Source organism: Lates calcarifer, linkage group LG13 (genome assembly GCF_001640805.2).
Source record: "Lates calcarifer isolate ASB-BC8 linkage group LG13, TLL_Latcal_v3, whole genome shotgun sequence".
Classification (NCBI taxonomy): domain Eukaryota; kingdom Metazoa; phylum Chordata; class Actinopteri; family Centropomidae; genus Lates; species Lates calcarifer.
Genome location: NC_066845.1, coordinates 23654075 through 23667139, shown reverse-complemented (window position 1 = coordinate 23667139; position 13065 = coordinate 23654075). Strand labels below are relative to the sequence as shown.

The 13065-nt window shown below is 40.9% G+C and overlaps 2 protein-coding genes across 2 annotated transcripts in view; one reads left to right on the top strand and one right to left on the bottom strand.

Annotated features, from left to right (window-relative positions):
* Positions 1–4405, bottom strand: part of kank1a (KN motif and ankyrin repeat domains 1a) — a 52753-nt gene extending 48348 nt beyond the window's left edge. Inside the window, exon 1 of the mRNA XM_018668971.2 lies at positions 4181–4405. The gene's annotated coding sequence lies outside the window, so the exon portion shown is untranslated. The remainder of the gene's footprint in view (positions 1–4180) is intronic.
* A 2764-nt stretch (positions 4406–7169) lies between these two features.
* LOC108878359 (fructose-1,6-bisphosphatase 1) lies at positions 7170–12572 on the top strand. The gene is made up of 7 exons (XM_018668979.2): positions 7170–7486; positions 8402–8564; positions 9500–9592; positions 9686–9826; positions 9914–10051; positions 10366–10485; positions 11847–12572. Exons 1-7 carry the CDS (start codon positions 7317–7319, stop codon positions 12042–12044), a joined length of 1023 nt encoding a protein of 340 aa, XP_018524495.1. The 5' UTR covers positions 7170–7316; the 3' UTR covers positions 12045–12572.
* The last annotated feature ends 493 nt before the right edge of the window (positions 12573–13065 follow it).

The window sequence follows — 13065 nt, the reverse complement described above, 5'->3', positions numbered from 1 at the left end:
AAAATGTTGCATACATGTCAAAGTGATTCAGGAAGATATTTTCCCTTCAATGCTTATGACAGGTTGGATCAGATATGCAAAAAGTGGGGAAATGACCCAAGGAAATTAGCATAAAAATCATCTGTGAGATAAAAAAAAATCCTGAATTCATGACTCAAAATAATATGCAAATAGAAAATTGGCAATGTTTCCTGCTGATCATCTCTGATATAGAGAGCACATGATGACTAAGAGGAGGCATGAATGAAAGAAAAGGGGATTAACATACCAGAAAACAAAACATCTTTGTGGAACACACTTCAAGGTTTAGCCGGGGTTAATCCCAGCTACACACAGAGAAATACCTTCACTCATTCATGTTCACCGCGACAATTTTCCTCCCAACCAAAAAGCTCACACAAGTTGAAGCACGCAGGGGACTGAATCGACAAACAACTCTCAGTACGACTGATCCTCAAATAAATAAAATACATCCCAGGTCACAAGGAGGGGACATACTCAGATTTTTTATGTGACATTTTGGGAGTTCAGAGTTTCATAAATATGTTGAACGGCTAAAATGCAAGTTTGCAAAAGTTTCAATTAACTCAGTCCACAGCTTCAGCAGATGCCACTGACGGGGACTTCAGGCCTTGAGGGCGAAAGAGGTTATCGAGTCTACCATCAGTGAGACAACAGCTTCCTCTCATCAAGTTTTTTTTGGACACAAAGGAGCACTGGAGCAAATTAAGAAGACAGAGTGAAAGCTGGGAAGTTTGAAAGTTGTCTTACCCCTTATTACACTTACAATATCTTTAATAATCAGTTTAATGAGCAAACAACCACACTAGTGAGGCAGAAAACTGTATAAAACTTTACCTGAGGGTGGTGCTTAATATGTAGTGATAGCAAAAAACCTACATATAGCACCTTTAAGAGGGACATTTGACATTTTGGGGAATACAATTATTTGGGTTCTTGCTGAGGCTTACATGACTCTCACACCTGTAGGCTAAATATGATGCTAAGGCCAGCAACCAGCTAACTTAGCTTAGCACAAAGACTAGAAATATCGGAACACTGTTAGCCTAGCTTGCTCCAAAGCCCATCAGAAATCAACCAAAATCAGCCTAGCAGCACTTCTAAAGCTCGCTAATTAACATATTGTATCGTGTTTACGTTATTTCTTGGTCACAAACAGTAACTTTCCACAAAATAGCCTTGTAAACAATCTCAGAAAATCTTTGGTTGTGAACTAGCTAACATGCATACACACTGCTTTGTGTTTAGATCAATATCTGACCTTGTTTACATCAAAATTACAAGCTTTAACTTAGATCTTTTGAATAATATTCCTCACAGCATTCTGAATATTTCTGATCAGTGAGTGCATGAAAAAGCCAAACCCAGCCAACACAAATGTGTCCCAATCCATCTCAGGCCTCTGCGACTCTGCTAAGCTTCTAAATCCGGCAAGCAGTGATTTAGAAAGATTTCTGAGCAGTTCTGCCAGAGCTTTGATCACTTCAATAATGACTTCCTAGCAAATTTGCAAACAATGCAGTGCTGGTCTGGCGGCTGCCCCAGGCCACTGGAAATCTTTTAGGAGGATTCCCTTAAGCTTGACTTTTCTTTTTTGTGTTTTTGTGTGTTTTTATTACATTAAACAAGTCCATTAAAAGTCTCCTGTCCTGGCTGTGTTTTAACAGGTGCACGCCCGAAGGCTTGTCTTTAACCTAATCTGATATCTCCATAAGGTTTTGGTTCTTACAGGGGAGCTCTAATTGTTTAGTTTTGGTGGATTTAGTATTCAAAGTAGATTTGATCTTGTAATAACAGGGCAGTCCCTAAGGCTCGTGTAGGTCTTCATCCCACACTTTAAAACCTGAGCAGCTGTAACAACTCCCTTCACCTCCACAGTCAAGCACTGGGAGCAGTAAGAGTGGTTTCCTCAGGGTTGTACAGCTCTTTTTTTCAAACCAAAAGGCAGTATTTTTAGCACTGAAACATGCAAGAGAAGCATAAAACGGGACAGAAGTATGCGCAGATGTTCGTCCAAAACTGAATTACAACTTTTACACCCCACCAGCATAAAATTACAGAGAAAACACCACGGCAAGGACTCCACAAAAACTGTACAGCCGCAAGAAAAGCAAGGCCAGAGTTGACGTGCAACCCGCTCAGACGGCGCAGTGGAGTGGAAGTCATTTTCTCTAAACAAACAGCGAAGGGATGGGAGTCATAATCACAGGGAGGCTGTGGCTGGTGGGTGTGGGGGGGGGTGACACATCTGAGCAGCGGAGGCCAAGCTTTGATCATGCGTACAGAGGGCTCGTCTCACCAAGGTGTTAATTGAGAGACCTCTGCCATATGTCCACAAAGGCCGAACGATCCCGGGCCTGATGATGTGGACCCAGAGCGCTGCGCTAAGCCTGATGTACCAACCAACGCCAGGCGGTGCTTCCACCAGATCTGCTTATGTGTTAGTGGGAAACCAGTGAGAGGCTGAGGAATGCTCTGTGTGCTGCTGGGGAGTACGCACAATGTACAGATTTAACACTAAGCTAGTTACAGTACGAACACGTCTGAGAGACATAAACAAGAGGCACAACACGCACACTAAAAAATCAATGTAGTAAGAATCGTCAGTCTTAAGAGTTGAGTTAGGAAGATTATAAATTTTAAGTCATTTTTTAAGCAAAATATAACAAAGTTGACTGGTTCAATCTCCTCAAAGGTGGATATTTTCTGTTTTTTCTATTCTTCTTTGATTGTAAACAGAATATCTTTGAGTTTGGGCCTTTTGCTCAGACAAAACCAGACATATGAAAACCTCATCATGGATTTTTAAAACCGTTTTCTGATATTTTACAGGTTATCTGCAAATAATCTTAAATTGCACCCTTGCATTATTATTATAAATTATTTATAGAAAATATGACATTTTCCTCCATAGTGGCTGTTCACAAGAGCACCACGTTCAGTAAAGACACCCCAGGTTGGGACTTTTATGTCTGAAGGAATGCTTTGTTTGGTCTGCTGGATGTAATCTGTACTTATTATACCCAAGTGTAGAAAAATGGATTCAGGGATATGCCAAAAGTGCCACACTGGAAGCCGAAGAATTTCATTAAGCCGCCGTCACAATGCTCATATTCTTCCCCTTGACATATCAATTCAGTGCTTTATCTCTAAAGAAAATGTGGGAAAGCCTCTGAGTCAGGAGAGGATGAAGAAGCCCTCTATTTGACCCCAGCTCTTGGCCAGCACAATAGGGACCACCGTCCAGGTCTACGTCCCCACTTAGTCCCTACCACAACTTCTGACAGTAAGAAAAATAGGCAGTGGCATGCCACATCACTGAGGACTAGAGGAAGAAAAGAAAACTCAGCTGTGTGGTTGTGGAGACTGGACACGAGATATAACCAACAGCAGCTTCATTTACACTGCATGTAACATTTCAAAGTTGATGACAGTCCCTTTCAATAGCCTATAAAGAGGCTTTTGTTAAGTCAAGCACTGTACTGTATTTCAAGCTGTGCGGAGGAGGCAATGAAAATGAGTGCGGTGGAAGAAAAGAACCTATAACATTCTTTCAGAGGCTTGAGGTAAGGGTGTTTGGGACGTTGCAAAATCTGATTTAAGCTGCTAAATCCCGGGCAAAGATGAGTCACTGTGGGTCATTTAAGGTGGACAGAGAAGGGTCATGGTTTTAAGAGCAAGACGCCTTCAAGGAACCACCACCACAAGCCTCAAAAGTTACATCTCAATGCGTGCAGACGCTTTTATGCTCTTGGAGTTCAAAGTTCAAGCCGTACTGCAACATGTGAGGTACCTCCAAGACACCTGTCTGGCGCGAACAAAGCTTGGTTGGTCGAGAAAAATACAAATAAAAATACTCAAGCACAACAGATTACCAGCACGAGCAGGTACAACAAACACCATCTGACTTTAAACATAATCCTGCTTAACCAGCAGCGCTTCATGGGATTGTCTGGTCTGGTCGCTGCAGGACCACCTGACCCAAGAACAACATGCGCCGAAAGGCACATTGAACGCGTCCAATTCAACCAAAGGCTCGTGCATGTTCGTATAAAGGCAAAAAATGCCCCCAAGTGCTTAAATACTTAAAGGAGAGTGCAGTTATTGTATCTCTTGCATTTATAAGAAACTCTCTGCGACTGCGAAGTGTCCAACTTACCCGACGCCAAGTGTCTCCCAGGCTCTTTTTGGACTTGAATGCAACTCCTCCTCTCTGTTAACTCGACTGATTATCCTTAGAGTGAAGTTCTTGAAGGGAAAATTGTCCGACTAATGTAATAAAGTCAGATAAAACTGTACAAGTTTATACTTCAGTCCCCGTGGCACGCAGCACGCCTCGTCCGCACCACCAGCAGCCTCTTTGTACTTGCAGCGCTTCAGCAGCAAGTTGTTCACCGGCGGTCATGCGCAGTCGGTGCCCCAGACAGACTCTAGTCCGCTCAGTGCTGACATGAAGGTCGGTTGGTGCTACAGGTGTAGCTTACCTGCCGCAAGGTCGGCCTACTTTTTACTGCCCGAGCTCCCGGGATGTTTACTCTCTGGCCTTCCTGTTTTAAAGTTAAAGTAATCCAGGGAAACGTAACGAGCTTTACATTAGGATAACGTTCGCTTTTAAAAATGATTAAGCTAGCTGTTTGTTAACTTTAACATCTTACTTTTGTTATTAATTACTCTTGAAAGGTACGACGCAAGTGTCTATACGCATTTTTAAAAAAGGAAATAGCTTAATTAAACGAGTATTACTGTTTAGCTATCTTTACGTGACTTACTAACCGTTAACGTACCTAGCGTAGACGCAGATGTTTCTCCTCCGCTAAACAATATAGTTCTTCGCCCGTCTAACGTATTATAAATGGGGCTGTCTTCGGTTGGCGCATTGATATCAACATTTCTCAACTGCTCTGTGTCACAGAATTAGGTTGTTTTGGCTAATTTTAACGATCTCTGAAGTCTCCCAGCCTCTGCAATGTCTGGGAATATTTATCATAACCACAAGATTAAATACATTTAAAACCATGCGGTGACTGTTTAATAAATGGTGATAATTCTGGGCTCCCAAGCACACATCTAAAGTGTTTGGGACAGAGCAAAAAGTCAAGGTTCCCAAACGAAGCCAAGACCGCCATCTTGTGGCGTTTTGTTTTAACAGCATTAGAAAATCAAGTCTCCTGTAGTGAATACAGTGCTATTATGAAGTGCCATTATTAAGTATAAAAGACTTAAAGTTCATTTGTGGCTTAATTTAACTACAAGTTACAGTCACAGTGGGCTGCCCACTGCTCACAGTAATGAGTAAATTTTCACTTTGGTTCAGTGACCAGAAGAACCTGGGATCAAACTGTCAACTTTCTGATGGAAAAAGCACCTGTTCTACTGGGTGAGCCATTGAAGTGCACACTGCACAGAGCTCTTGGAAACTGAGCATATATATAAATGTCTCTGTACATGGACTTGCAAAGCTTTTTTGTTGAGACGTTAGTATTTCCTGTAAGTTAAATTTCACTTTGGTTCAGTGACCAGAGGATCCTGGGACCTCCCAGACCCTACACTGCAACCTTCCTTCAGCAACCTGGTATCAGTGACGTGACCAAATACAAACACTCAAAGCCTTGAAGAAAACCTTAGTTTGAGTGTCAGATCAAATGGTGAGAACTTGGAGGTTGCAGGTTCAAATCTTAAAGAAAAGAAAGAAAAAAGAAATAGTTGTTAATTGTCAGGTCTAATAGTGCAGGGTGATAGTACACTCACTTGGGATCTCAACCCATAATCCCTGGTTTAGGCCATTGGGTCTCTCTCTCATCACAGATACAAACACATAAATTTAAAAACTGCACCTTGGAGGATGCAGCCTGAATCACAAGACTTGTCAGGGTGGTTCCAGAGAGACAGGCTCGTGTTTACTGCATTTCCTCAAATAAAAGTTAAATGTGTGTTTTTTGCACACCTTACACTACTTATCTCAATGATATCAACAACCAACACCATGTCAAGTCAAGTCAAGTCAAATTTTATTTATATAGCGCCAATTCACAACAGAAGTTATCTCGAGACGCTGTAAATGTTAATGTTAAGTGAGGAATTTAATTCATTTGTTTGTCTTAAATAAATTTCTACCTGCTTTCTGAAAATCAATTTTTTTTTAATCGTCATGGACAACTATTTGTGACTTACTTATTGCAGACTGATTGATTTTATGCAACATTCACATTAAGACACAACTACCCACAGTGGGTCCACACGGGCATGTTTACTGGGTAATTCTTATCAAACGCTGATTAAAAAGGAGAAACACATGTTGGGGTTAGGTATACAGTAGCCTGTTTAGCTTTCCACAGAACACTAAAACAGTTCAAATGAATTATAGCTGTACAATATATTGTAAAATGCATGTAATGGGTTTGAGTTACACTTTTTACCGAGATTGAGCTTTAATCTTATAAGTTATGTAGCCTATATGACAGATTAACTTTACAGTAAACCAATTCAATTCCTGTATCCTTTTTTATTTTACCAGGTCAAAGTTTTATTAAGATTTAATTCTCTTTTTTTTCATCCAGGATTGGGCCCAGGGAACAGTAGGAAGTCCACATGTCCAGTGGAGGAAACAGGTCTGTTTCTCAATAGATATGGCACCAATAATTGTTTAACATTTCATTCCAAAACAATAGGCATTAATCTATTAATCTGCGCCCATAATAGCCTCCAGTCCTCTGAGAAAGGCTTTCCACAAGATTCTGGCAAATCCAGTTCATCCCAAAGCTGCTGGATGTGGTTAAAGGGGTTTCAGTGAAGACCGGTCGAGTTCTTCCACACCAAACGGGACCTACAGGCTTTCTGTAAGATGGCACTGTCATGTTTTAAAAAGGAGAGGGCCCTCCTGACACTCTTAAAACATCGTTTGAAAAGACAAACTAGGACAAAAGGAAGCTGAAAAGTTCATGCATTATCAGAGGTAAAAAATTATGAAACAGTTCTTTCACAGTATCGTTTTCAAGCCTGTTGAAAAGTACACGACCCGTGTTGCGCAATCACAGTGTGAATGCAGGTATGCGCTGCGTCTATTATTCTGGTCACATCCCCCTATTGGTAACAGTATCATTTCATCACTACCCAGTTCAGCCTGTACAAAGCGGGTTGTGTTTCCAGCGGGGGCCACACCTCTCCCGCAGCTCTGGATTGGTCCTCGCATCTTCACTCCCTCCACCGGAGTTCCGCGTTGCAGCACATTTAAGTCCTGCATCGTTTTCTTCAGACTTCTAACTCCCTCTGAGGCTGCAGGAGATTCGTCTGCCACCATGTCCGACCGAGGAACCTTCGACACCAACGTGGTCACCGTGACCCGGTTCGTTATGGAGGAGGGCAGGAAGGCGAAAGGCACGGGAGAGCTGACAACGCTGCTGAACTCGCTGTGCACGGCGGTGAAGGCCATCTCCAGCGCTGTGCGCAAAGCCGGGATCGCCCACCTGTGAGTAAACAATCCTCACAGTGACTACAGGGTTTATTTTTTCTCATAATCTGTGTGTTGTTCACTTCGCTCAGTCCTTAAAAGTGTCAGTGAGGTGTTTCAGTCGCGTGCATCCACGTTGGCACAAACTAAGCAGGAGTTTCAGGTTCTCTGTGGCCAATCAGGAACCGCATACCTGGAACCACCACGCCCACTTTAATGTGTTACACATGCATTTATTGAAACAAACATTACTCACATACACAGCGCAGGTCATGTGCAGCCTCATCATCAGGACCCGTTAGAAAAGTGTCTTTCTACAGTTTAAAGGCGTCATCTTGTATTTTTGTCGCTCTTTCCTCTTTTAAACTCTTCTTTTCAGATGCCATCTGAAAAAAAATTCTGAAAATTTCAGATTTTTTTCAGATGGCATCTGAAAATTTTACATAATTAAGTATCTATTAGAAAAATAGACCTATTCCTTCAATATTTAAATTACTGTTCATGTGACCGTTTTACAGCTTTGTGTTTTTCTTTGTTGTGTTGTTTTGTGTGACAGAAATCTCATCTTTGAGTAAAACCTTTGTAGCTGAGAAGTCTGACTTTGATTCAGACTTCGCTTCTGTTGTTGATGCAATTTCTTACTCCGTCACCACCCAACCTCTGCTGTGAAGAAATGCAGAGTCATGCATCAGTTGCACTTTTTAAAATCATTCATATCAAACTTATCTCAGTACAAATCTATAGAGATGAATTTCTTGTAAGCCGACCTGCCGAGGAAGACGTAATAGAAACTAATAAAGAGCTGAGACTGTAAAAATGAATTGTTGGTGTGTATGTGTACACTGGCAATCTGGTTCTGTGTGTACAAGGAAGTTAAATGTTTATCAGTTTTCAGTTTCACTCTCTCTGTTACTGTCGTTTGTGTCCCAACAGTTATGGTATCGCCGGCAGCACCAATGTGACCGGTGACCAGGTGAAGAAGCTGGACATTCTGTCCAATGATCTGATCATCAACATGATCAAGTCGTCTTTTACCTCCTGCGTGCTGGTGTCTGAGGAGAATGATGAAGTTATCATTGTAGAGCCAGAAACAAGGGTAAGAAAGAACAGTCTTTAATTTACATATTAAAACAGATTGACAGATACATTTAAATTACTCTAAAGACCCAGCTGAGATCAGAAAACCTGCTTTTATTTACATTTAATGCAACAATCCCTTAATAAACTGGATAATCCACATTTCTCCTGGTGAATTTAAACATCTGTTTTGCAAATGAGAGGACCCACTCAGGATCAGGCTCAGCTGGTTAAGGTGCATGTGGTTTTAATCTGGTCAGACTCAACCTTTGCCTCCTGGCGTTCCCTCTTTCTCCTGGTTCTCCTGTGTCACTATTCTGGTGACCACAGCCCTGAAATGCGGCACCAAACACAAAAGCCCCATACAGACATGTATTTTACATTTCCATAACACTCAAGTCTGGATTTGTTCATGGAAATGCTACAGCAGTTCAAGATTATTAAAACATTTTTTAACCTTCTTATGTAAAAACACTGTTAAATTTAAATTTAAATTAAATCATTTTAAGTGCAAAAAGAGCACAAAATGTTAAATGTTATAACCTGTTATGGACTATGGATCAAAATTAGCTTCTTAGCTAGCTAAGTGTCAACTGCAGTGCTGATTAATGTACACTGTCCCTGATGGATAAATAAATATTTACAATTCTGAGATTCTTCTCATGTGGGATCACTCTTTAAAATGTGATTTCCTTTTAATTTAGGGCAAAGAAAGAGGGAAAAACAGACTGTCTGCCCTCTAAATGTTCATTTTCATTCTTTACCATCAATGTTTTTGTAAACTGCAAGTGAATAATTTCATTTAAAAATAGATGTGAGAGGCACTGATCTCTCTGTCAGACAGTGTACGTTAAATAAGTGATTCCTTAATCAGGCCAGCAAGTATTAAACTCGTTAAGCACGTCTGTGAAAAGCAGAATACATAACTAATTTCCAGCATTGTCCTTTCTCCAGGGTAAATACATTGTGTGTTTTGATCCTCTGGACGGCTCCTCCAACATTGACTGTCTCGTCTCCATCGGTACCATCTTCGCCATCTACAAAAAGGTACAAACGGAGGATTTCTCCTGCACCCTGAGTCCTCCTGAAGTGACAAATGGTGAAGCTGTGAATCCACAGTGAACATCTTGTTTCTCTCAGACCACAGATGATGAGCCTTCTGAGAAAGACGCCCTGCAGCCCGGCAGAAACCTCGTGGCAGCAGGCTACGCCCTCTACGGCAGTGCCACCATGATTGTGCTCTCCACCGGCCAGGGAGTCAACGGCTTCATGCTCGACCCAGTTAGTACACTCCTGATGATCCGCACAGGCCAGTTTGTGTATTTAACACGAGACACTGGTTCTTATTTTCTTCTTTCTGCTTGTCAGGCGATCGGCGAATTTATCCTGGTGGATCGGGACGTGAGGATCAAGAAGCGAGGCAAGATTTACAGCTTGAACGAAGGATATGCAAAACACTTCGACCCCGCTGTCACGGAGTATCTGCAGAAGAAGAAGTTCCCTCAGGTGACGCGCTAACATCAGGGCATGTGTGGGCAGAGTTTCAAATATGGAGTAGTTGAGGTTCAGTGCGAGCATTTTGTTAAAAGGTCGAAGATTTATTTTTCATATCCAGATTGTCCAACCTGCTCTAAGGCTTCAAACCAGCAAATATCTGATCAAGAACACTCTTAATTCCTTCATATCAATCAATGTTTGTTCATTAATCAGGAATTTCTGGCATACTACATTAATATCTATCTGCACTCTTGGATAAGATGCTTTAGTACTTTACTTTTCTTAATGTTCAGGTTTAATTACTTACTCTTAATTAACTGTAGGATGGCACTGAGCCCTACGGCGCCCGTTACATCGGATCCATGGTGGCAGACGTACACCGGACGCTGATGTACGGAGGCATCTTTTTATACCCAGGAAATGTGAAGAGCCCCAAGGGAAAGGTAAGGACCTACAACTGCTTTCCCTTGTTCCTGCTAACTTTAACATCAAACAAAATCAAATTTGAAAGACAAAGGGCACAAACAAAGACATGAACCTCCTCCTTTTGTACAAGTTTTAAAATCTTGTTATTTGTTACATTTGTTAGGAAACCACGTGAAAAGACCAAAACTAATAACGCATTAGTCCATCTCTCTCTCGCTTTAAAAACAGGTGAAAAACATACAGGAGTTAGTTGTGTATGAACCTTGGACTATTTCCAGCCATAGATTTGGTCAGTGAGTATTTACAGCAGCTGTATGTGGGTTCTACTCAGAATAAACTACAGTGTCCCTGCTCGTTATAATAATGTCATTCAGTGTAGCAGTGTGATAGCTACACAGTTGATACTTCAACAGGATCAGTTCATCGTTGGTTTCGTCTTTTTCAGTTTATTTTTTTATATATATTGCCAAACTTATCCCTCAGTAAAATCACCAATCACAGGAAGCTAGAAGTATTTATTGTAAAACCACATATATGTTAAGTTTTCAGTAAGTAGTTTGTTTGTTTTTCTTCAGTTTAACTTTTTCAAGGGAAAGTCTCACTTGTGACATGAGCCCATAATGACAACAGTGTCACAATGTTGTTTCCTCACTCTCCACATCCTTCCAGTGTCTGCAAGACCGAGCCAAACACGAGATTAACACACTAACACACACACTGTTGACTGTTTTTTTTTTTTTTTTTAATGTCACAAAGCAAGAAAATGTAAAGAAATTAACAAAAACAATCAGTGAATTATTCTTCCAGCTCACAATGAGTTAGTGACTTAATTTAGTTGATTAAATCAATAGAGTGAAGCTGCCTGTATAGTGATTAAAATGAAAAAGCGATACAACATCACAGGCTCTCTGTTGCACTCAGGACGAACATTAGATTCACTTCTTACAGCTAAAAGTTTTAAGAGTTACAAACATTTTAAAACACAAATAGAACAGAAATATATTTCAATAAAATAATTAAGGTAACAACAAAAAACTACTTTAAAAAGAAGCTGTTTCTTGAAGGACTTTACAGAAGACTCACAGTGAATATTAATGACGAGGCTGTGGATTTTCTCCAATTATTTATATTTAAAGTGAGTAAGGAAGAGAACTTGAGGGCCACTTTGAAGAGGAGGAACGATTAAAGGAAGAAAAACCTGTTTCCGTGCTTGTGCAGTCACCTATTGTTTTAAGACAGACTTAAACTGTTTATCAACAACCTACGACAGAGACAAGGAGGTAGAAGTGTTATATTGTACGATGGAGAAAAGGTCAACCAAGTATGAATGTATTAAACCAGTCAGAGCTTTGACTAAACTCCTTCCTTTTGCTCAAAGCTGCGGCTGCTGTACGAATGCAACCCCATGGCCTTCATCATGGAGCAGGCCGGCGGCATGGCCTCCACCGGCCTCGAGAACATCCTGGACATCCAGCCCGAGAGCATCCACCAACGGGCTCCTGTGGCTCTGGGCTCCCCCGAGGACGTGCTGGAGTACGTCGCCATCTGCCAGAAACACACCAAGAACAAGAAGTGAGACCAGCACCGACTCACTCTCATCAACAACCATCAGTGACCACTTTGTATCTCCAGACCGTCACCTTCATGTTGACGTACTTTGAATGATGTTTTGAGGAGTTTGGAAAGGTTTCTTAAGGGGCCAAAAACATCAGGGCATTTTCTCTGTGAGATCAACCAAATTTAGAGCTACAAGGTTTTCATGCCATACGGGCAGTGTTCATGTTTTATTTATAGAAAGCTGACGGATAACAGAAAGAAGGTGGTGCAGTGGAAACATGAAAACTGCGATTCATAAGCTCACACACACACAAACACACACATTCCACAAAAACTACCAAAGAGCAAAAATTTGCCAAAAAATAAATAAAACCTGAGGAGAACTCCTCCTCAGTTCACCTCCAGTTGTGCCTTAATTGGACTGAACATGCATTTTAGACATGTGAAGGACCAAATACAACCTCTATGCAAACACCTGATGCCTTTATTATGTGAACAACTACTGTTTGAAATGAAGAAGTCTCAATAAATCAGAATGAAGACGAAATCAGTGTTTTCATCATTTCTGCTTCTTCAGAACTTTTCACCAATATCTTCACTGACTATTGGCTATTGTTTTTTTTTTTTAATTTAATGGCACACAAGTGATAAAACAAAGTGTATGAACACACAAACTTAAAGACCGTGCAGGAGAGGTAAGAAACCTGTTGTGTTTCTTTATATGAGAGTTGAATAGTGGTAATTTTGGACATATTTTGATGAAGTCAGAAAAAACAGACTTCACCTGATTCGTCCACTATCTCTTCCTCAAGATGAAGAAGGAGCTCAAAGAGAAACATCTTAAGTTTTAAACCAACAGAATATCCAAATACTTGAAAAGCCGAGTTGGAAAACTAAATTTCTCTCTTATTTTGAAAAATGAAAAAGTTGGAAGACGTACTGTCTACAAAAGTTAGAGACACTTAACCCAGAGGAGTCGACCTTTAAGCTAAAGGTCAGGTGAAGCTCACAGAGCCCTGATGACATTTAAAGCAACTTGA

Coding starts and splice junctions, on each gene's coding strand:
- LOC108878359 (XM_018668979.2), top strand. CDS start 7,317: ATGTCCGACCGAGGAACCTTCGACACCAACGTGGTCACCGTGACCCGG. Junction 7,487..8,401: donor AAAGCCGGGATCGCCCACCT/GTGAGTAAACAA, acceptor GTGTCCCAACAG/TTATGGTATCGCCGGCAGCA. Junction 10,486..11,846: donor TGAAGAGCCCCAAGGGAAAG/GTAAGGACCTAC, acceptor TTTTGCTCAAAG/CTGCGGCTGCTGTACGAATG.